This window comes from Ahaetulla prasina, chromosome 1 (genome assembly GCF_028640845.1).
Source record: "Ahaetulla prasina isolate Xishuangbanna chromosome 1, ASM2864084v1, whole genome shotgun sequence".
Lineage (NCBI taxonomy): Eukaryota > Metazoa > Chordata > Lepidosauria > Squamata > Colubridae > Ahaetulla > Ahaetulla prasina.
The window spans coordinates 214111471-214136440 of record NC_080539.1 but is presented as its reverse complement, the minus strand read 5'-3'; the positions used below and the strand labels follow the sequence as shown (position 1 = coordinate 214136440).

The window sequence follows — 24970 nt, the reverse complement described above, 5'->3', positions numbered from 1 at the left end:
TAGGTAAATAAAATGTCCTATTGAAGTCCTAAAAAAAATTCACAACTGTTAACAGAATAACTGAGTTGGAAGGGACCTTGTAGGTCATCTAGTCCAACCCCCCCCGCCGCTGCCCAAGTAGGAGACTCTACACCATTTCTGACAGATTGCAGTCCAGTCTCTTCTTGAAAGCTTCCAGTGATGAAGCTCTTCTGGAGGCAAGCTGTTCCATTGTTTGATTGTTCTTACTGTCAGAAAATTTCTCCTTATTTCTAGGTTGAATCTCTCCTTGATCAGTTTCCATCCATTATTCCTTGCTTGGCCTTCAGGTGCTTTGGAAAATAGGTTGACCTCCTCCTCTCTGTGACAGCCCTTCAAATATTGGAACACTGCTATGACGTCTCCCTTGGTCCTTCTCTTCACTAGACTAGCCATGCCCAGTTCCTGCAACTGTTCTTCATATAGCCTCCAGTCCCCTAATCATCGTTGCTCTTCTCTCCACTCTTTCTAGAATCTCAACATCTATTTTATAGTATGGTATGGTGACCAAAACTGGATGCTGTATTTGAGATACTGCATCTATATGCCAGTATTCTAAGGCTTTAGAGCAGTGGTTCCCAACCAGTGTGCCGCGGCACTAAGGGGTGCCGTGAGATCTTTTGAGGGTGCCGGGAACTTTTGAGCTACGGAGATTTTAAATATCTATTTCCTTATAAGGGTGCCGGGAACTTTTGAAAGGCTTTCCAAGGGTGCCTCAAACAAGAAAAGGTTGTGCCTCAAACAAGAAAAGGTTGGGAACCACTGCTTTAGAGAGTGGTATTGGTACCTCATGTGAATCCCTCTGTTAATGCAATTTAGGATTGCATTGGCTTTTTTGGCTGCTGCTGCACACTGTTGGCTCATATTTGCTCCATTAAGACTCCAAGATCCCTCTCAACAATTTCTGCTGTTAAGCCTGGTGTCTCCCAATCTATAATTGTACTTTTGGTTTTTCTTGCCTAAGTTCTCACAAACCAAATCAAACTAAGTACCTCTGCTATGTAATTTTCCGGCTAATTACAAATTTTTTTTATTCCCTTGGGAAAACTCCTAAAGCTTTTATTTCCTATCTGCTAAGCCATCATTTGACAGGAACTGCGTTCATACGTGGCCCCTAAAGGCTGCCCTCCCACCCAGGCTCTATGTGCACATCACCACCATCCATATAAATGCTGGTGCCTGTCAAGGACCTTGGAGTACTCATTTCTAAAGATCAAAGTGCCAGAGCCCAATGTAACAACATTGCCAAAAAAGGCACTAAGAATTGTTAATCTAATCTGGCATAGCTTCTTCTCTGGTAATATTGTACTACTAACTAGAGCAGTGGTTCTCAACCTTTATAGTGCTGCGACCCCTTTAATACAATTCCCCATGATGTGGCCACCCCCAACCGTAAAATTATTTTCATTTTGAATTTATCGTACCTGAAGCCGTATTGGCTAGCGATCTGAACTGCTTGCGATTGCCTTGAGGACGGAGGCATTAAAGCGGAGACTCCTCCCCTAGTAAGTTTATCGCGCCTGAAGCCAGATTAGGCTAGTGATTGGGAGTGATTGCAGCTGGCTTGAGAAGGAGACATCAGAGCAAAGATTTCTCTCTTTTTTAATTCATTGCGCCTGAAGCCGAATTCGGCTAGCGATTTGAAGAGCCTGCAGCTGGTTTGTGGAGTCAACCATTGGAGCGCGATTCTTCGACTCGCAAGTATACTTCCCATATTTTTGATAGTTTTAGGTGACCTCTGGCAAATCGTCATTCGACCCCCAACGGGGTCGCGACCCACAGGTTGAGAACCACTGAACTAGAGCATACAAAACATTTCTTAGACCAGTTCTTGAATTCAGCTCGTCTGTCTGGAACCCGCACTGCATATCGGACATAAAATAATGTCAAGAGAGGCCAGAGATATTTTACGAGAAGAGTCCTCCACTCCTCTACCCACAATAAAATACTTTATGCCACCAGACTCCAAATTTTGGGCTTAGACCAGAGGTCTCCAACCTTGGCAACTTTCAGCCTGGCGGACTTGAACTCCCAGAATCCCCCAGCCAACAAAGCTGGCTGGGGAATTCTGGGAGTTGAAGTCCGCCAGGCTGAAAGTTGCCAAGGTTGGAGACCTCTGGCTTAGACGTAACTACGCCGACTTGAGTCTGACCTAAGCATAGTACATCAAATTATCTACCACAATGTCCTACCTGTCAATGACTACTTCAGCTTCAACCACAACAATACACGAGCAAATAATAGATACAAACTCAAGGTAAACTGCTCCAAACTCGATTGCAGAAAATATAACTTCAGTAATAGAGTGGTCAGTGCCTGGAATGCACTACCTGACCCTGTGGTTTCTTCCCCAAACCCCCAAAACAAACAAACAAACTAACTAACTAACTGAAATGAATGAATGAATGAATGGATCTGAGGGTTGAGGCAATCAGCGTTGCGGGAATTTTTATTTAGGGATAGGTACTCATTCCCCACCTTTAGCCCTTCGTCAAAAATGCCAGGCGGGGAAAAAGGGCAAAAACAAATTCACGCATTTCGCGATCAGCGAGCCCATCAGAGGTTTGCACTTCGGTGGACTACAATGCACGTCACCCAACCACGACTCTGACACACCCGGGTGCGAATCATGGGAGAACCGGGACCTCAATCCCTTCCTGGCTCAGACCCGCCGCGGCTCTTGGGAGCAGGCGGCTTTCTCTTCGCTCTTGCAAGCGGGCGCTTTCTCCTCCGAGGGGCGGAGCAGGCCCCGGATGCACTTTTCCCGCAGGCTGGTCGGCGCAGCCGCCGTGCTCTTCGCTTGGTGTCCTTAACCTTCGGCCGCTTGCGACGCGGCCTGGTGGGGACGGGAGTGGAAGGGACTCTCCTGTCCTCGGAAGGATGTCACTGGTGGCGGAAGCCTTCGTGACTCAGATAGCAGGTGAGGGGGGGGGGGGGAAAGCAGCGGCGGGAACGGGAGCGGAAGGGATGACAGAGGCAAGCGTCCCTCCTCCTCTTTGCAAGACCGCGGAGTTTGGCCCGGGCTGCATCTCGCGAAGGAGGAGGAGGAGGGGCGCCCGACCTTTTGAGAGTTGCCTGGACTAGAGTGGGCGGAGGTCAAGCTGGGATTCCCTTCTGGGCCGGAAAGGTCGCCTTCTGCAGCGCGGCCAGGCTTGCCCAAGTCCCGTTCGCTTTTGCATTTTGGAGAAACACTCCCCGCTCCCATCAATTCCATCCACATGGAGGCCTGTCAGTATTATTAGCGGAAGAGCCTTTCCTGCTTCCTTACCCTGCTAGCCCAGAAGGGTTTGGAGCTCGGTTCCTAGATGTCTTGGCCAGCCTGCTGTAGAGAGGTGAAGGTGCTGGCCTACAAACTGGGAGGCTGAATTGTAGGCATCCCTTTTATTTATTTATTTTTATTTATTTATTTATCAAATTTTTATACCGCCCTTCTCCCGAAGGACTCAGGGCGGTGTACAGCCTAAATAAGACACAATATATATACAATTAAAATCAAAATTTAAAATAAAGCATATTACAAAAAGGCCAATGTATAAAAATTTAAATTTCAAATTTAAAAAATTTAAAACCCCACAACAATAAAACCCAATTTAAAATGTTAAAAAACCATTATGCCAGTCCAGCTTGAATAAATAAATGTGTTTTTAACTCACGGCGAAAGGTCCGAAGATCAGGCACTTGGCGTAGGCCAGGGGGAAGTTCGTTCCAGAGCGTCGCTGCTCCAACAGAGAAGGCCCTACTCCTGGGGGCCGCCAGCCGATATTGTTTGGCGGACGGCACCCTGAGGAGACCTTCTCTGTGAGAGCGTACCGGTCGGTGGGAGTCATAAGGTAACAGCAGGCGGTCTCGTAAGTACCTGGGTCTTAAGCCATGGAGCGCTTTAAAGGTGGTAACCAAAATCTTGAAGCGCACCCGAAAGACCACAGGAAGCCAGTGCAGACTGCGGAGCAGTGATGTTACATGGGAGCCACGAGCGGCTCCCGTTACTACTCGCGCAGCCGCGTTCTGGACTAACTGGCGGCAGTTTTAGGCAGGAAAGCAAGCTGGCTGGCTGACTTTCGCCCGGTCATTCTCTCTCTCTCAGCCCAACACACCTTACAGGGTTGTTGGGAACATGGGAGGAGGGAGGAGCAAGGAGCATTATGTATGTTCACCATCTTATTTAAAAAAAAAGATGGGATTAAAGAAAATAGTAATAATGGCCTGCAGTTTTGAAAGGCCCAAGTTTGTCATGAAGTTGCACCACTGTTGTCACTCTGCTGCTTGCCCCTTTCTTACTAAGTTTTTAAAAAATTTTAAAAATTTATTTATTTTGTCGAGTACATATTAGATAATATATATATTATCTAATATGTACTCGACAAAATAAGTGTAAGCATGAATTGAATACATAAAGTGAATACAATTAAAGGCAACATTAGGACAGAGACAGTAGGCACGCTGGTGCTCTTATGCAAGGCCCTTACAGACCTCTTAGGAATGGGGTGAGGTCAACAGTAGACAGTCTTAGGTTAAAGTTTTTGGGGTTTTGGGATGAGACCACAGAGTCTGGTAGTGCATTCCAGGCATTAACAGTTCTGTTACTGAAGTCATATTTTCTGCAATCGAGATTGGAGCTTTAAGTTTGAATCTATTGTGTGCTCCTATATTGTTGTGGTTGAAGCTGAAATAGTCATTGACAGGTAGGACATTGTAGCAGATGATTTTATGAGCGATGCTCAGGTCATACCGAAGGCGGCGTAGTTCTAAATTTTCTAAACCCAGAATTTCAAGTCTGGTGGCATAAGGTATTTTGTTGCGAGCAGAGGAGTGGAGGACTGTTCTTGTGAAATATCCCATTGCCCCAACTTAACCTAACCCAACCCAACCCAGCCACACAAATAAAAGCAGAGGCATAATGGCTTATCCTGAGTGTTTTTGCTGCCATGCATTTTGTAGTTGCTGGGACTGTGGAGGTTTTCATGACTCAGTAGTTGTAATAGTGTCAGTATCATGAACATGCAATGTGAAGAGTTATCTCATTGAATGACCCATTTCAGTTTTGTGCGTGTTTCAGACTTGTGAGATTCCCTCTATTCTTTCTTAAATCCGCCAATCCTAGCCATGTGCAAAAAGAGGTATGGAGGCAAATGCAAAATGATATTTTCCAGGGTGGAGCCAGTGATTTTGTAAATTCTGTGAGTTATATTTTTGAGATTTATCTGCATATTGAGATTTGTAAACCCTTGCTTATCTGTTTCAAGGGGATGCCAGTGGGTCAAGGTCTGTCTTCTGTGCATCTTTTAAACAGATGAGCTTAAGTAGGAAATGAGGCATTACTTAAAATTGAACATGATGGAAAGTAAAGGTAGTCCTTGGGTTACAACAGCAGCTGAGACTGTGCTTGGTTTGGTAAGTGACATTGGTAAGTGATGGTGTAAAGCATGATGTCACATGATCATATTGTTAGTGATAGCAATCCAGGCAGTTTATGTTGCCATTGTAATCTGAAAGTGGAAGTCAAGTGGGAAGTGGCAAAAATTCCAGGTAAGGAGCGCAAAGATGCCATAGGTGATGGGGGATGCCCAGTGAAGGCCACATATTAATTGGGGGAGGGGGAGCACAGGAAAATCATGAGAAGGAGGATGTGGATTGATATGAGCACAAGGAGGCCAAGGGAAGGAGGCTATGGGTCAGTATGAGTGCAAGGGAAGGAAAGTGCAGCACGGTGCACAGGAAGGCGGGAGGGATACTCACAATAGCAACTTGTGACATTTCCTGCCAGCTTCCCCATTGACTGCCTGGGAGAAGCTGACAGGGAAGCTCACAAATGATGCTGCAATGGTTGGAACGTTAAGGACCAGTCATAAGTAGGAGTCATTCAGTGCTATCACAATTTCTAACAGTTGAGCACATAGCAACAGTGATCCTGGTTGCTGTTATTAAATGAAGACCATATAAGTTGTTAAGCAAGGACTTCATGTGACCATCTTTTGACTGGCTGGCTTGAAAACCCGGTGTTCCTCTAGTAAGTAAGAGAGAGTGCTAAGATTTTATATTCTTTTTAAAGAGTGAATTGACCATTTCGTATTTTTATGATCAGTTATATACTTGGGACGATGATATATGTCTATATCATATGATATATTACATGTGCATTATGATATAGCCTGTAAGTTTGTTCATTTTCTTTTTATATTCTTAGCTTCCTGAATTTCCCATAGTGCTTATGATCTGAATAATGATCTAAGATGTTTTGAGTCTTTAAGAGTAATAGTAACCAAATAGTAACCTTGGATTCATAGATACACTCTTACATACTGAATACATAAGAAAATTTAAATGCTTTGTATATTATGGAATTTATCATCCTGGATTATAATGCAAAAGTAAGACATATCCTTTAACTGTCAAGATAACTATGTGATTTAGGAATGTGCTAGCAACCAAGTGTTCTTCAGATTTTTATTGCAATTCACAAATATTTTAACTACTTACCTGAGGTGGGCAGTGCGGAAATAAAAATAAATAAAAACTATTTTAACTATGACTACATTGGCAGGAAGTCATGGGAACTGAAATCAAAAACACTTAGTAGGCACCAGTTTAGTTCTCCCTGATCTATTATTTTGAAAGTTAATACCTTTAAAATAAAGAAGTTTGCATTATTATGCCTGGGATAAAGTCATCATAGCTGAAGCCCTCAGCTGTAAATTTCATGGGGTAGCATTGGGTTAATTAACTGCCTCTTAATATAATCTACCTTATAATTTGATGTTGGCAGTAATGGCAAATATTAGCTGATTCTGTATACGTTATCCTGTAGAAAGATAGGATGCATATATGAAAGATTTGGATATCTAATTATCCTGCATTTATACTGCCTAGATTATAATATATAAATAGTCCTTGCTTAGTGGCCATAATTGGGATCAGCAGCCCTATTGCTAAGTGCGGCTGTTGCTAAGTGAAAAATCATGTCATCTTTATGGACTTACGACATTACTTCCCATTCAGTTGTTAAAGGAGTTACCAGAGTCATTAAGCAAAACATTACATGACTGTGACTTTTGATTTTACTTCCATGTTCTCCATTAACTCTGCTTGTTGTAGGCTAGTTGGGAAGCGTGTAAATGATGATCATGTATCCATCAAATGCTGCGGCAATCAAACTTAATTGTCGATCATATGACTGTAGGATATTGTGATGACTATAAAGGGAAGAATTGATTGCATATATGGCTTTTGCAGTACACTGTTTTTTTACACAGTTACAATTTCAAACAATAATTGAACTCAGTTGGTAAGTAAAGACTACCTGTATATTAAGTCCATGCATTCATCAAGCTAACCCAGTGAGGTGTCTTCTCCACACATTCACTTTTTAAAATAATGTATTTTCTGTCTTGATGTTTTCTTTATTCTCACCTTCTCTACCTTAGATGTATAGTAGCGTAGTATGGTCATAAATGTGAAACTGAATATCAAAAAATAAAAATGAAATTTGATTGGACTAGTAGAAGACCCTGTTCATGAAAACAGTCACTCCATTATGCAGTTCCAGTTAACTATAACTGCTGTGGTGAGATGGCAGCAATAAAATATTGATCTTCATTGCACATGCAGTTAAATGGCTTAGGGTTATTATATTTAAAAAAAAGAAAAGGAAGTTTTTTCTTGGCCCCAAAATGGGTTGTGATTTTAGTTGGGACGTCATCTCTTTAAAAATGCCTTTTCTTTCTAGAGAAAGGATGTAGCCTGTGCCAGGCATAATTGCTGTTTATCTGTTGTACAATAAATGTTGATTTTCTGAAATGTTGCCCCTTTCACTTGGTAAGTTGCATTTGTTTGAACATGCTGAGCATAGTCTGTTTCTCTAATGCACTAATGATTAAATATAAAATGATGACCAAATCATTTATGAAGCGTTAAGAGGTTTTTTCGTGATGATGTTGGCTAGATAATGAAGAAGTCATTTTGCCTGCATTTTACTCTGCAAAATTTTACTGATTCAAATTGTGGTGGATCTGCTTGACATGGCTTCACATTTTTTTTCTCTAATGCTATAAATGGTAACCATATTTCAAACTGGTTTTCATACACTGCAGTATTTAAAATCTATTTTAGGTAGATATCCAGTAGAACCTATTCTTATTCATATTCAGACAAATATGAGGATTTATTGAGATTTATCATATGCATATCACAAATGAACTCTCAGGATAAGGAAATAAATTTCCTATACTGCTTGAGAGTTAACATCTTGGTTTTTCAGATGTATCAGGGTTTAATCTTTCTTATTGCAGCAACTTAAATATCATATAATTGGAAAAGAAAAGTGGTTGCGAGAATGATACATTAGTGAGTCTGAAGAAAGAATTTTCCTAAGCTGAGTGAAAGATTCGTTCTGTGGATATTGAGTGGAAAATATTTATTTACTAAAAATTGAGAGATGACCTTACACTGGAAGAAAAGGCTACTCTGACAAGCAGACTTTCACCATTTGCCCATTAATACTTGGAAAACTTTTATGACACAAAACTGTACCCTGAAGTTCATCTTCAGTAAATCCAAAAATATGCATTTTGATTTTGCAAGTTGAGCCACGACTGTTCCGTATTTTAAATATACAGAATGCAGCGCAAACTTAAACTTTCTAAGAGTGCTCTTCTAATGAACAAGGAAAACAGGATAACAAATACCTGCCTGTGTATGTTAAAGTAGTATACTGGTGTATTGCAAAAGCACAACATAGAGTTTAGATGCAAAATACATAAATAGGCTTTTTTTTTCCTTCAGAAAAATGGAATGGGTAAGAGAGAATAGACAGCAATATATTCCAGATTGAAATGTGTGTTCAGTAATAGATTTCTTCCGATACAGTTCAGATATGTCTGACCAATATACCATATCTTTGGACTATAAGACGCACTGGACTATAAAATGCACCAAAGTTTTCAAAGAGGTAAACAAGAAAAAAAAAGTTTTTGCCCTCCCCAGCCCCCAGGAGCACTCTGCAGGTCTCCCAAACTCTCTGCGTGTCCCATTTTTGCGAAAAACAGGCCCGTTTTTCACAAAAATGGGATGTGCAGATGGTTTGGGAGGCCTGCAGACTGCTCCTGGGGGCTGAGGAGGGCAAAAATGCGAAGCATGGGCGGTTTGGGAAGCCAGAAATGGGACGCGCCGGATGGGGTTTCAGGAGGCCAAAAAATGGCTGTATTCGGTGTATAAGATTTCCATCCTCTTTAGGGTGGGGGAATGTGTCATGCTCCAGAAAGTATGGTATTAGTTACTTTTGGTGAATGGAACAAAAAAAGTTATGGTGAAATAATCTTAAGAATGATTTTCCACTGCATTTTTGTCAAATAGATAACAAGACATCTGGCTAATACAATTCAGCAACCCCAGCAGATTTGAGATTGCTACTTCTACTACTGTCAACTATTATGTCAAAGTGTATACTTGAAGGATTATAGTTCAAACCTGTTTCTAGCTTTTTCCTTTACTATATTCATAACAATCTGTATTGTTTAGTAGATGGAGTTATTTCTTATGATTGGCAATTTTGTGAGAAAACTAACTAGTTCATAACACATTTTAAAGAATCCTGAACAAGAAATGTCATATCTGTAATTAATTAATTCCCCACCCCCATTTCTTCATTTTCACATGTATCTATTTTGCAGCATTATGATGTATAATCCCCATCTACCTTAAGTGTAAACACCAGGAGGGTACCATCCTGCCCACTTCTTTTACAGATACACCTATCTGTTTCTGTGAAGAGCAGGTTTTGGCATATTCCTTGAAGCATATTTTTCAGGAAGACAATATTCAGCTTGATTTCCTCTTGGAAGCATTTCTTAAATATGAATGAACTTATAGCTTAATAAACATTCCATTAATGTAAGCTTCATTCTATCTCTGGAACAGTCATTTGAGGTTTTAACTTGACTTTGTAATTAGAGTTATACCTATGTAGTCCAAAGCCAGTACATCTACTGTACAAGTATGCATACGATTGCAATTTTAATTAATATAAAGAAAGATTATAGATGAATATATAATATTGTACTCTAAAACGATGACTTAAAATAAATATTTGGGATTCTTTTTCTTTTTTCTTGTTGCTTCTCTCAAAATTCTTCAAAACGTTAACAGGTCTCTTTCATAAGTCCAATATAGGAAAATTATTCAAGTCACTTTTCTGGTTTGTTATGCAATGAACTTGTTTTCCTGACCCTTTTTATGAATAGTATAAGGTCAGTTTTATGAAAGAGCCTAAGTACATTTTGAAATTGATTATGTCTTCATGTAGGTATTTATGTTGGATGAAAGTGAGCAGCTAATTTATAAAGGGAAGTATTTGTGCATTCTCTATTGATCATTCCTAATGGATGAGAGATTATTTTAAACTGAAGCATCAGACTGGTGGCAGGTTTGTTGAAGTAATGAAGGTTTTGTATATAGTTATTTTAAAACAAGAAAAATTCAAACTATCAGGAGATTCCTGCATCTGTATGCCATTGGAAGTACATTTTAAAAATTATTTATGATGTATTACTGCTTAGTACATTTGTTTGGAGAATTAGATTTTTATTTTCCAAATGTGTTTGAGAATTTTCTAGAATTTTTTCCATATTTTTCCCTAGAATTTTCACTGCTATTATACACGATCAATTAGTAAATCAGATTTTTATTTTTCAAATATTTTTCATAATTGCCTAGAAATACTATAGTATTCTATAGAACGTTTTGTATAATTTTCGCTGCTGTTAGGCAGGATTTAGTTGTAAGCGCAATCATCTCTAATTTTTATTTGTTTTATTACAGAGCACGAACTCATTGATGTTCTAAATAGTTTTAGTAAGCACATTTATAGTCTTTTTGGCAGATACCATGAATTGTACAATGATAAGATTCATCACGGTGTCAAAACACATTTCATACAACTAGTTATCCATAAAGGTACTCACAGGCACAAGGAACTGGTGTTTGGCTGCATATCCTTTGAGTTGAGTTGGAGGGCAGGGAAATGTAAGAAAGGTAGGGCCAGTTTGAAAGATCTGATTCACACTTCTGACACTTTGCTCAGCATGCTAAATACTGTCAGTGTATTAATACTTGCTACCTCATTTGAAAATGAGCTTGCTACTACATTTGGGAAATATGGCATGTCACAATTTCTATGGCAATTGTAGTGTGATTTGTAGATTGAGGAAGGGGCCAGGTACAGAATAAGGATTGCATATCTATGTCTTGGCTTGTTTGAACTTTAGATTGCAGTTTATTACCTATATCAACAGACGGAGAGGAAATTAACCCAATTTATTATACAAGTCATATATAGCCCAATTCACTTATATTTACTATTTACTATATTCTTGATATATTTACTTGATTTATGCAATGCTCAGCCTATGTGTTGATTTGCTTTTAAAACCAGAGAAAGTTTTCTTAATTGACAAAATTATAGAGATGGAAAGAGGACAGATTCTTGAATTGTTCCGTGAGGTATCCTTCCTTAATAATGGCACTGGTTAAGAATGATTGGTTATGGGAACTGATACAGAGAAGTATTTTGATTGCTCCTGCAGTAAAACCATCCTTTTTAAAGCAATCTCTTTCAAAGAATGATTAACAGTTGGAGCAAATATGATTGACCTGATTTTGGGATAGCTAAAGACAGTTTAGGATAGATTCGTCTTTCATCACATCAGATAGCATATTTTTTTAACAATTCAAGTTGGCACCATTTATTATGCCGCCTGAAGGATGTATTCCTATCTGTCTGTTCTGTGGTTTGATGTAAGATGTTTTATTGGGCTAGGATGACAGGCTAATGTTCTTTAATGGGCAGTAGCCAAGTGAGCCAACCACATCTTTTATTAGGTTAGCTACAGGTAAATGATCTAGATTGTGAAGACATACTAGGAAACAGCTCTTAATGTTTTGAGAAGATGAGTGATACTTGTCTCTGACCATATTTTAGCTGAACGAAAGAGATAATGTTTTTGCAGAGAAACAAGACATGAGGAAGAGAGCTAAATGGAAAATATATTAAGATACTTTTGTATATTCTTAGATGGGGCACTTCTGCTTGTTAAATAAGCTTAGAACTATAAAACAGTGTGATTCTTTCTAGTGATTTCTCCTGTCCCATCAATTTTGTTTGATGGGTCTTATGCTTGATTTTATCCCTACCGTCTTTTAGTGTAGTTTAAGTATTATGGACAAACTTCATGGATCAAAAGCATCTAGCAACCAAATAATAAATTTGGCTTGATTTCATTATTGAACAAATTATACCTTTGTTGTGTGATTTTATCTGGGCTTGGAAGCTAAGCCAAATTGGCCTTGATAAAGACCTGTGGAAAAATCACCAGAAAATTCCATGGCTATATACTAATCTGGAAAGTCAACAGAAACATTGAAGAATGTGAGAAAACTATTTGGATGTGTCCATGAAGTCACTAGGAATCAAGGTTGACTTGAAGGAGACTTAAACATTAATCAAGTTGATGGATTGAAAATATGACCGAGCTAAAGCAGCATGTAATATTAGTGCCTATTATTCTACAAATTATGCCCTCACCTATTGTTCTCAAGGCAAGATACATGCTGTACATTAAATGTGTTTATTTTTCTGCTCTCTTGTTGAGAAATCTGATCCTTCGTATTTCCCTCATTCTTTTGGTTTTACTAATTTGAAGTTATGGTTTAGTTCAGAAATACCATATATGAATAATCCTTTTTCTGTGCTGGTGAATTATAGAATTACTTCTGTAAACAAGTCATACGTATTTTATATTTACATTTATAGCAACATCATCCCCAAAACTCAGTAGGAACAACAAAGTAGTCTTTCTGGCTAGAGCAATACAAAATTTAATGCAGTTCATTGATATTTATCTTGCTGAATCTTCATTTTCAGACATCCAAAACTGTTCATAAAAGACTTCTAAAATCATAACTTTTATTTTAGGAATATAGGAGACTGTATTATATTGCCTCAGATTATTGCCCATTTAGTGAGTGCTGTATTGTCTGTACCAATCTTTCCCAACCCAGGATTCCTTCAGGAGCATGGACCAATCCTATGCTGGACCATAGGGACTAGGGATAACATTTCAGGTTTCTAGACTTGCATGAAGATGAGGTTTTAGTGCATCTTAATGTTAGCTCACTTTATCTTAAACAGCATATCATAGAAACACGTGTCATATTTGCCTTGCTTTGATGCTTCCCTATTTTTATATTGATCACCTTGTATATTATTCAGTGCAGGGGCCTCCAACCTTGGCAACTTTAAGACTTGTGGACTTCAACTCCCAGAGTTCCTCATTCAGCTTTGCTTTTAAAATCATTTGCTGGCTGAGGAACTCTGGGAGTTGAAGTCCACAAGTCTTAAAGTTGCCAAGGTTGGAGACCTCTGATTCAGTGGAAAGGTCTGTCAGCAATCCCCAACTTTTTTGGCAGATTTGAACAGATTAATGTTATAATGAAAAAAAGTATTCCATTATGACACTTGGATAGAGTTAACTTCTCTGTGTACTTTAGACTTTGTAGACAAAACATTAGTGCAGAGAGATCACACATGCAACAGAAGTACATATTTTGAAGGCTGTGGTTTTCCTCTTACAACATACAGTAATGAAAGCTGGACCAGCAGAATTTAATTGTGGTCTTGGAGAAGATTCAGGAGAATACTTTGGATTGCAAGAAAAATAATTCAGTCCTGAATGAAGTGAATAAAGCCTGCTCACAGGAACCATCAATAACAAAGCTGAAGCTTAAATATTTTGGACACGCAAGAGCCACTGGAGGGGACTGTGATGTGTGAAAGGATCAAAGGCAATCAACAAGGAGACAGATGGTTAGGTGCTATCACTGATGATCCAAGTTTTAGCTTATGAGAACTCAAAACATTAACAGGCATTTACTATACACATTTATATGATTGTCCATCTTAATTAAATAACACAGATCAATGAACAAGCATAAAAACATAAACATACATATAAAAATAGTAGAAAAAGCAATAAAAGTTGCTAAGTAAAAACATTTATAATATAAACACAATCAGCACAAGGTGAAAAATCCAAACTGGGCTCCAATGATATGCTGATCCTGAAGCATCCAAATGACATGACACTGAATAGGTCACAAAGAATTGGAAATGACAGAACAGCAACGTATCATTTATATATCTTACAGCCCCGTCTAGCTCCTGTGCAAAAATAATTTTAGCTCACTGGAAAAGTGGCATACAATTACAAAGCTGTCAAGCATTTTTGTTATTGTGGTTCCAAGGTCATGCAGAGAATCAGCATTCTTAATTTTTACTGATGGAATTGTTGCAAAAAGCACCAGCTGTGGTAAATGGGCTTAGCAAATCATTTACATTGTATCAATTACAATAATTTTATATCTCTCCTATCTGTAACTAGCATAAACTGAACGGTATTTTGATTTATCTTTATGCAGATTCTTTCTCTGAGCAAGTCAATTAACATTGTCATGCCAAAGTGCAAGAATGCTATGCCCGGCAGTGTTGGCATGTCAGTACTACTGATACCATGTTCAACCTTGTATATTCATACTTTGAATAATAAATCGGAGATGGATTCTCATCAGGAAAATCCTGGTCCCCACGTTTCCTTTTTAAATTTGCAAATAGCAACATTCTCTATCTTGATATTGTCCAGATGTTTGGGATTGGATTGCTGGAGATGATGGGAATTGTCAAAAGTTCTGCAGATCTGGAAAGGCCCAGCATAAGAAGGTCAATAGATAGTAAAAACAATGTTGTTTGCAATGATTTATAAAGAGGACTCTGTTTTTTTCATCAAAAGTATCTTCATCATTCTCCCTCCCTAGCAACTTTTGGTTATAGACCATAAAACCCCAATAGCTTTCTCTTGTGGTGGAATATAAACTGATAAATAAATAAAACCTTTGCTACCTGTTTGCTTACATAAGCATCCTAGCTTGCTGAATTTCTCGTCTGTATAAATTGCAGAACGGATCCTACAAAAACTTTCCTTTCACCTCCAGGATTCTTTAGATAATCTTAAGTATTGCTTTCCCACCCACCTCTTTTCTTTCACACACCATAGACTATTCTGCAAAGAGGCAAATTACAGATTACAGATGTCACAAGCGTGCAGCATAGAAAAGCTTTATCATGGTGAAATGCTCCTTACAGTTAGGGAAATTTTAGAGCAAGATTGTGGCAGCTAAGATATATGGCAGTTTCTGGGATTTTTAACAAGCAGGCTTGTTGACTGGCTCTCAATTGCTATATTAGGTTTTTCTTTCCATCTATCTCCTTAGTGGGGTTTTTTTTTTTGGCAAAGAAAAGCATCCCTTTTTGAAAAGGGATACTGTTGCTTTAACATTTGTAGGGAATTTGTTACCCTTAGCATAGGTATGAAAATTGGAATGTTATTCTTACACAATTTTTCATTGCTTATTTTTGAGCCACTTTCAAAGCGGTATTCACATTAATATACACATTATATATTTTTATTTACTGAAATATGTAATAGCTTGTGTGTTTTTTTTAAATGAAACTTAGTTGTGCCAGTGCTTGTCTTAGTGACTCTCCATATGTATTCAACTACATCTCCGTCATTCTTAGCTTATAATAGTGTGAATTGTAATCAAACATTGAGGGCACTAGGTTAGCCCGGGGAAAGATTATGCAATCTAAAAACTGATAACATATATTATTCTTGCAGTTTCCATCCTTGCCTCTGCATAGCAGCCTCTCTTTCTTTTTTTCCCTTTTCCCATTGTTTGATTAGCCTCTTTTTCAGCTTGTTAATTTAAAAAGTATTTCTTCTAAATATTTATGCTTTATCAACCCTGATTTAACTTCCTTGTATCTTTATGCTCATTCTAGAGCTGTGCGGGTTTTTTGATTCAAATCTCTTGGTTAGCGTAAAGATTGCATCTATTGTCTCATACCTCCATCCATTTTCTTTGGCAGCACCTTATCTTTGAAGCTCCTCGCCTCCAGTTATTTGTATAGTTCAGTCCATCCTATCCTAAAAAAACATCACAACATCTTTATTTACCAATTCAGATTTCAATTTAGAGCCAAAGTTTGCATTTAAGCTGCTGTTTTTTTACAAAAAGAAATTGTACGTGCCTGTAATAATTATAAGCATTGCAGCCATTTGAAGAGAGAAATTAACCCTTCCCTTTGTGTTAGTTTCCTGAGTAAACTCTCTCTTCCAAACCTATTATTTACTGTGGGAAGGGAATCATCCGTTGCCATCTACTCCAGATTTTGTTGGTATTTTCCATTGGAAAAAAATTGTCTAAAATGTAAACGTGCTTCAAATTTATACTGGAAATGTGAACAAGAGGGGATTTTTTATCATGCTTGGTAGACATGTAAAAGCTAAAAAAAAAGGATTCAAATACATACATTAATTCCGAGGATTTTAAAGATTAATAGGCAAGTGAAGTCAGACTTTTTTCTTTGGGGATTGATTGACAGAAAGTTGGAAAAAACTCATAGAACTTTGCTTTTATATATGATAACAGTAGTGGGACTTCTATATATACAACGATGGAAAGATTTGGAAGAGTGGATGTTGAATATGATGGAGCTTGCTGAGATGGCAAAATTGGCAGCTTTAATTAGAGAAAACACACTGGTTAATATTAATGGTGACTGGAAACCCTTTCTTGATTTTTGAAAGAAATTAAATTGTAATCTATTGGTTTGATGATTAGAAAATAATAGATGGTAGAAACAATGAAAATTATGTTGCAATAGAGTAAGAGGTCAATTTAAATTTATGCTTATGATTGTAAAAGAAAAATCTGAAGTCATTTTTATTTTTTTCTTTATTTTTTCTCTGTATTTTTGGCTTTGTTTTTTCCCCCCTTCTTTTTCTAACCTTAAATGTTACTTTCTGTTTTTATCTTTCTTTAAAAAATAGTAAATTAGGGTAAAGCTATTAAGTAGAGGAAGCTGCCTTATTAATCTAAATTGAGAGAAAATCTGGTGTAAAAGCAATAACAAATACTCACCTTCTAAATTATGGTTTTTTTTCCACCCTTCCTATAGCTGCTGAACCTTGGCCTCAGAATGCTGTGCTCTATCAGCCATTGAAAGGTGTGTATTTTATTTTTCTCAATTAGCTAAATTTTCTTCATTAAATATGCATCCTTATAATTAAGTGAACCCTGGTGGGGGTGAAGGGCAGGAGAGGCCTTGTTGAAAAGGGAATCCTTTACGATGCTTATCTGGTCAGAGGACTGTGCTAAACTTGTATTTGCCAATATAAACCTGCTATTCATGGCCTATAAGGTCCTTGGTTTATTATTGACTCATTATATTGGCTGCTGTAGGCAGTGTAAAATGATGTGGTTTGCAGGCCCAGTTGGCAGATTTACTGCACCGATAGCTGAGGCAGCAGATTTTTGAAGTCTTGTGGTAAAGTGGGCTCTCGATAAAAAGGAACTGTTAAAATGTATAGGCTAGGATGGTTCAGGCTCCCTTTAGCAGCTCTTCATATATCATCAGATCACATTATGGCCCCCATTTGGGGCTCAGCAGCCTGCTACAGTTGTCAGAAGACTGCAAAGTAATGAAGACTAATAGGTAGCAGCCCTAGTCTTCTAAGCATGGAATTTTTATTGCTGTGTACTTGTCATCTTTCTTTTGTGTGACAGACCTAGACACAGTCTGCAATATTAACTGCAAGCTGGGTTTTTTTTATAGGTTTATGAATGCTTTTACTTTTTAGCAAGAAGAATTACGAAGTTGTAGGTTTTATTTCTGTTAGGAAATGAGTGATTATTAATTTTTTTTGCCTATAATAAAGAAAACCAAAAACCTTAGGACATATCTTTTGTTAGGGATTCTTTAATTGTTGGGGCAATAGTACAAATTATAGGACACATCAGGAGAAATGTTTATGGGACTTCTGGCCTCAGGTTTTGTAAAGTGGCATTAATGTAATGGGGCGTGTGATTTGTGTTAAAATAGTTTGTCTCTGTGTGTTTGTATACCATCTATTTTTGTACTCATAATGATGTGCAATTATCAGTAGAGGGAAGAACCATTATTTTAAATAATTGTACTGCATTTTATTTTATAGAGGAACAGATTTTGCTTTCTGATAATGCCGCCTGTCTTGCTGTTCAGGTAACTATAATTATTTTCTTATTTTGTGGTTGCTAATATTTCCTGGAAGAACTGCCCCGCCCCCCAGCTTTGTTAACCCATGCTTTGTTGATATGAATTAAATTTTGCACCTTTTTGTTGCTCCGAGTTCCTGTCATTCCTGTTTGATAGACACCAGTATTTTTGTTCCAAATTGGCTCTGGTATATTATTTTCTAATAAGGTAATAGAAATATAAAACATTTTTTCAAGATCGTTTCTACCCCCTAGTCTTGTCAATTTTTTTTCAAATTTTAATAATGCATAGATGCGAGATGCAAGATAGTCCAGTGGAATATTATGCTTGATGAATTATTACAGGTTATATCTCCCATGCCTTAGAATGTGAGAAGAGTAGGCCTGGCACCCTTTGAAAAAGATTCAGAAGAAGTGCTTTGGGCTTCATGTGAGGGCAGCTCCTCTCTCCTGTTCATTAAAGCATAAACAACAACAACTTTCTATCTAAGCCTGAGAAAGGATATATTGTTGGTTTAAAAGGTGCATTAAAGGATGTGTTGCTTTAATTATTTGATTCAGTTGATTTATATCTTTCTCTACACTTATACTGTACCTTGAAAAACGTCATGCATACCTCATAAATATTTCTCATGCAAGGCATGAGACACTTTTTTTGGGGAACAATTTTAGAGTGATTTCACCTCTAAAGCAGAGTGCTCTGGAATTGGAGTCTGATCCAAATTTGCTTCCACAACTGCCCATGTCAAGTGTAATTAGATGCTAAACCAGAAGCCTTCCTACTGGCTTTGTTATTGTTTTAGAAGATCTGTCTATCTTGACACTCATATAGAATCATCTATATAGTCTAATAGCTGTCGTTAGCTTTATTTTCTATGAATTTTAAAGCTGTTGGAGTTGGTGGGCATTAGTATATTGTTTTGTAACATCTTTTAGAGAATTGATTACATGCAATATGTAGAAGTATATATGTAGAACTTTTAACCTGAATCTTTCACCGTACAGCTTTATTGGATGAGTAACAGTAGAAAGAGTTCCTCTTTCATTTTCATTTGCTACCATTTGAATATTATCAGTAGAGGGGGGTGATTAGAAGCTACCTCAAAAGAAGGGTTAGCTTCTAATCACAGTACTCAAATGGTAGCAAATTTGGCTGCCATCGTTTATTTTAAAACTGATCTTAAAGTTGAAATCATTTAAATAAAACCAAGGGACTTGAAATGCCTCCTTGTATTTATGAATTTGGGCTTCTTTTTGTTCCCCTGTATTATACCTGTGGTTTAGTATTTTAAGAAGAAAGAAAAACTTCCAAGAAATGTTTTATATATATATTATGCATAATTTTCAAAGTTTCTATCAACTTTTTCCTTTTCTATTTACATTTAAAATATAGCACACAAAAAGGTACACATATAATTCTTTCAGGGTACTGTTTCTCTTTTATCATTCTCATTGTTCTTTCTCTGCCCTTTTCTTATACCCTATCTGTGATGTTGTGACCAAAAATGTATATATACATTGTATGCAAATAAAACAATGTTTGAGGAAGAGCATTTTTGCAATTCAGTTTTGCATTTCTTTCTTAAATCCCTTTATCATGTTTACCTTTGTCATTGCATTGAGTAGGTGATTTACCACTGCAACGTCTATTTTTTGGTCAATCTTCATATATGGGAAGTTAGGATATTTTTTCTCAATGTGCAATGCTTTCATTTATATTAAGATAATGGGCATTGCATTAATTAAGAAATTCAAAATCATGCTAATTAAAGTAGGTAGTTTGCTTGATAGGTCATTAAAATCCAATACTGTTTTCTACCTTTTAAGGGGTACCAATAATAATGCCAATATTGCATTATTTACAAGAATATGTGAAGTCATGCATCAAAAACAAATTGCCTTTCCTAAGAACTATGGAATAAAGAATGGTGGATGTCATTTTCTTGTGAATAAATAAAATATGTGTGCTTGAAGTACAGGTAGTCTTCACAGACAATATTTAGGACCAGCAACTCCATTCTTAAGTGACACAGTTGAAAGTAAAAAAAAATCATGTGATTGCCTGACTTACGAAGTCAATTAGTCAGTTCTGGCTGCGTTTGTTAAGTTAGTCACAGTAGGTTGTTGAGCACAATGTTGCATGACTGCAACTTATGACTTCCTGCTTGCTTCCCCATTGACTTTGCTTGTTAGAAGCTGGCTTGAAGGTCACACTGTGGGAATATGATGGTGATCTCTGTGGGACACGGCAACCAGTTTGGTCTAGTGGTTAAAGCACCAGTCTAAATATCAGGAGATTGTGAGTTCTAGTCCTGCCTTAGGTACGAAAGCTAATTGGGTGCCTTTGGTCCAGCCATTCTCTCTTAGTCCAATTCATCTCACAAGGTTGTTGTGGGGAAGAACCTTGTGAGGAAGGTGTATTAGGTATGCTGCCTTATTTGTAAAAATAATAAAGAGATAAAATAAATCATTAAAAATGCTTGCTGGTTGCTAGCTATCTCAGTTGCAGTCTCATAACTACAGTGGCCGTAACATTGAGGACTGGTAAGTTTCTTCATTCAGCACCATTGTATAGTCATTGAATAAATGGTCAGCAAGTGAGGACTATAGCAGTTAGGGCTGCTAAAGGGAGGTCATATTTAGAAAAACGGAGAATTAGAAACTTATAGAACTTGACTCCTCTAGCTTCTTGGATATTTCTGAGAGAACTTCAACCATGTGCCTAAGGGCTACTGAAACCAACTATCTGTACATTAGTGACAGAACTTTCTTTTGCTGGCACAAAGAAAAAAGAGATATGAACAGTATTTATTTATTTATTTAATTAATTTTATTTTATTTATTTTGTTTATTTATTTTGTCACAACGGTATATATACGCATAAGCATGAAATAACTATACGACATATAAGCATATATATAAGCATGAAATAATTATATGAGTTGGATACGATCAAGGGGAACATTAGGACAGGAACGGTAGGCACGCTGGTGCTCTTATGCACGCCCCTTACAGACCTCTTAGGAATGGGATGAGGTCAATAGTAGATAGTCTTTGGTTAAAGCTTTGGGGATTTTGGGAAAAGACCACAGAGTCAGGTAGTGCATTCCAGGTATTAACAACTCTGTTACTGAAGTCATATTTTCTGCAATCAAGATTGGAGCGGTTCACATTAAGCTTAAATCTATTGTGTGCTTGTGTATTGTTGTGATTGAAGGTGAAGTAGTCTTCAACTGGAAGGATGTTGTAACAGATGATTCTATGAGTTAAGCTCAGGTCATGTCGAAGGCGGCGGAATTCTAAATTTTCTAAGCCCAGGATTTCAAGTCTGGTATCCAGTATCCAGCAGGATCAGTGAGAGTTTAGGATTGCTTTGAATAATCTTTAGCATGTTAAGTATCTTCCTATTTATTAAGAACGGAAGATATTATAGGATTAAATCATACCAAAAAACAATATGCATAAGTATTTTTCAGGATGTGTACAAATTTGACAGGAGCAACTTGGAATTCAAAACTGATTTATTGGAATGTCCAAGAAAACCAACTTGAAGTCTTCAAAGTTGTACAGAACCATTATAAAGGAGTTTCGGACACAGTTGTATACCACATACTGGGAATAAGTTTACCTAATTTACTAATTTACCTAACCTAATTTAATAAGTTTCAAATAAGTTTACTTAATTCCAGTGGGATTTGCCATTGAATAAATATAAGTAGGCTTATTAAAAATAAAATTGAAGCTTTCGTGGAATAATATTCCAGGATAGGAAAAAAAATACTTCCAAGTTAACATTTTATTCTGGTTTTTGAATGTTTGCATTTGCTATATTAATAAAGGATGAAATATGTTTAAGAAGCCAAATGAAAATGCTTGGCAATCCATGATGTTGCCCCATCATTAGAAATGATGTTCTTTCTGCATCTGAAGAAAGTATTATGTAATGAACAATAACAATTCAGTTCAGGGGTGAAATGTTCCTGGTTCGGACTGGCTCGCGCAATCGGGTAGCGATGGCGGCTGCTGGTTCGGAGGACCGGTAGCAAAAATCCCTGGCCCCGCCCCGCTGCCTCTGCTGAGCCGCACCATCAGCAGAGGTTTTTTTTTAAATTTTAAAAGCAGGTTTTTCTTCAGCCGAAACATGCCTTTAAAAGTAAAAAAAAGCCTTTGAGGATCCCACCCCTTAGCTGAGATAGGCAGAGCCTTTAAACTTTAAAAAAATTTTTTTTAAGGCTCCTCTGGTGATCTCACCTGAGTTCCTCATCAGCAGAACCTTAAAAAACATGTTTTCTGTAGAAAACATGTAGAAAACCTCCTTTTAAGAGATTCTAAGGCACTTACCTGATTACTGATCGAACGCATGGCTTTTTTCCCAGCCCGAAAGCCCCAGTTTCAGTTTCAGCACCAGACAGAATCAGTTGCTTAGCTAATCTATTGCATCACTGAGCAACTAATGCTGGCTGGCTTTGCTGGCTGAGGAACTCTGGGAATTGAAGTCCACAAACCTTAAAGTAACTAAGGTTGGAGACCCCTGATCTAAAAAATATAAATAAAATAAAATAAAATAATAAAATAAAATATTTGTGCAGCTTTCTGAGATTTGGTGTGTTTCTGTAGTGTTTCACTCCAACTACACAAACACACAAAATCTCAGAAAGCTGTATGTGGTATTTTGTGTGTGTGTGTGTCAGTTGTGTTGTGTTGTGCTGTGTGTGTGTAAAGTATGAAAGTTGGTTTTTGAGCTTTTTGTGGCTGTGTGAAGTGCAGCTGCTTTTACATTGTGTGTGAGTCAGTTGTGTTGTGTGTGCGTGTAAAGTATGAAAGTTGGTTTTTGGTACCTCTTATTGTTTTTTATACTTTGTTTATTATTTTTATTATTTATTGTTATTGGCCACGCCCACCCAGTCATCTAACCACCAAGCCACGCCCACCAATTAAGCCATGCCCACAGAACTGGTAGGGAAAATTTTTAGAGTTCACCCCTGATTCAGTTTCCTATCTTGATAGTCCCACATGTCTGAGAGATGATCCCTGGAAATTCCTAACTTTTTGGGACAACTTCTCAGTGATTAGAAGGAAAGGGGTAAATGGGGATATACCAGAGCAGGTGAGAAGAAGTAGCCCCTGTAATAGAAATGAAACCATGTGTATTTTGTTATAGAATAGTTTTAAAAAAATCCTTGATAAAGAATGGATAGTATTAATATATTTGAAATGATATTCCTGCATTTCTACCAAGAAACCTTAAATCATCATAATCACAAATCAAAGTTCCTTTCAGAGGAGAATTTTGTGTATTTCAGTTCTGTTTTACACATGTCACTTAAATGATAAATTAACCATAATATATTAAAATCTTCTTTTTTCAATATTCTTTGTGTGACAGCAAATAGTGGCTATGACTATAAATATGACTTCAAAGGATATCTGATTTTAAACTTTATGGAACAATTTTCTTTGATGTAAGGTGATGTTATCAGTTTAGAATAATCTGTAATAAGAAATATAGAAGTTATGCCTACTTGTACAGTTACTACAGTAGCTATTATTAAACAGTACTTAATAATACTTAGGTTGTCTTATGATTATGAATTCTGTTTTTTGTAATTTTTGGTAGTGGTTCTATACTTTATAAAGATTTCATTTGTACAGTGCACTATTCTCCTGTGCATTACTTAGAGAGTCCAAAGCAATGGGTATTAACTTCATCTGACTGGCCGGAGACTGAGTTGAATTTGTTTAAACACACCTCCTCTTTCTGAGTAGCTCCAGTTTATTTACTCAGTCGGCCATAGAGAGACTTATCCTCCATTAGCTCCATTGCTTGGACTCTTTAATCAGCACAATTAGGACTTAAATTTCGGAAAAAATCCTCAAAATTTTTCAAAAAACCTCCAAAAGCATATTCTCCTTTGTTGGAAGCCCGGATTGCGGCAAAAGAGGCTTGTGCTTCGTGCGGAGCCCAGTGCTGCTCAGCTGAGCCACTAGAGCGAGAGTGGCAATTTCTCCTCCGTGGGCCATAGAGCCATGAGGGATCGCCAGATTGCCGGATTGGACATCACTGGAACATCGAAATTGTGATTGGCGACTGGCGAAGTGCAGGAGACCGGCTTCGCACTAGCAAGGATAGAGAAAAGATCCACGTTGTCCGATGCAAACTCTCCTTGCCTATGCTGCGGTGGTTAGGTGCCTGGAAGTTGTGTTGTCAGCTTTGCGCCATTTTGGGATTGCCCCCCACCCCCTATGCAGCTTTTAAAGCGCTTTCAAGCTGTGGTGCCGGCTTGGCGCTAATGGATCCTTCTCTTCTGATTCCTATTCTAGGATCCCTGGATCTGGGGCAATAGAGAGCAGGGAATTATTTCTGAGGCTTTTCCTAAATACCAGGCCTCTAATCCAAGATGGCGGATTGCAGCAGGTCTTCTTCCCAGGTTTCAGCCTCATCCTCCCTAGGACACCATTCCAATGTGGCCCCAGCCCCTCCAAGGAGCAGATCCAGTTCAAGGGGACCCTTCACCAGATCTAAATCTTTGACTTCCCACCACACTTCTGCTGCTGCAGAAAAGGATTTCTTGAGAAGGCAACGTGCCCTGGACAGGCAATTTGATAAAGCTAAACAAAAATTAGCAGAGGCCTGCAGGGAAGATACTGCCCCTTCTGAGGGCAACAGAGGTTCTAGCTCATCATTGCAGGCTGAAACCTTTCACCAGCCCCAGCAGAATCAGCCTGGATGGTCTCTCACCTTTCCCAGTGGTTCAGGAGAAAACCAGGAAGCAGTCAGTGCAGTTTTTCGAGAAACTCCTAGACCTATTCC

At 37.9% G+C, this 24970-nt stretch overlaps 1 protein-coding gene across 1 annotated transcript in view; it reads left to right on the top strand.

Moving 5' to 3' along the window:
• The first annotated feature begins 2766 nt into the window (after positions 1-2766).
• MTX2 (metaxin 2) overlaps positions 2767-24970 on the top strand; it is a 48063-nt gene continuing 25859 nt past the window's right edge. Inside the window, exons 1-3 of the mRNA XM_058189955.1 lie at positions 2767-2938; positions 17084-17131; positions 18120-18166. Of these exons, the coding sequence (XP_058045938.1) occupies positions 2899-2938; positions 17084-17131; positions 18120-18166 (135 nt within the window). The 5' untranslated portion in view covers positions 2767-2898. The remainder of the gene's footprint in view (positions 2939-17083; positions 17132-18119; positions 18167-24970) is intronic.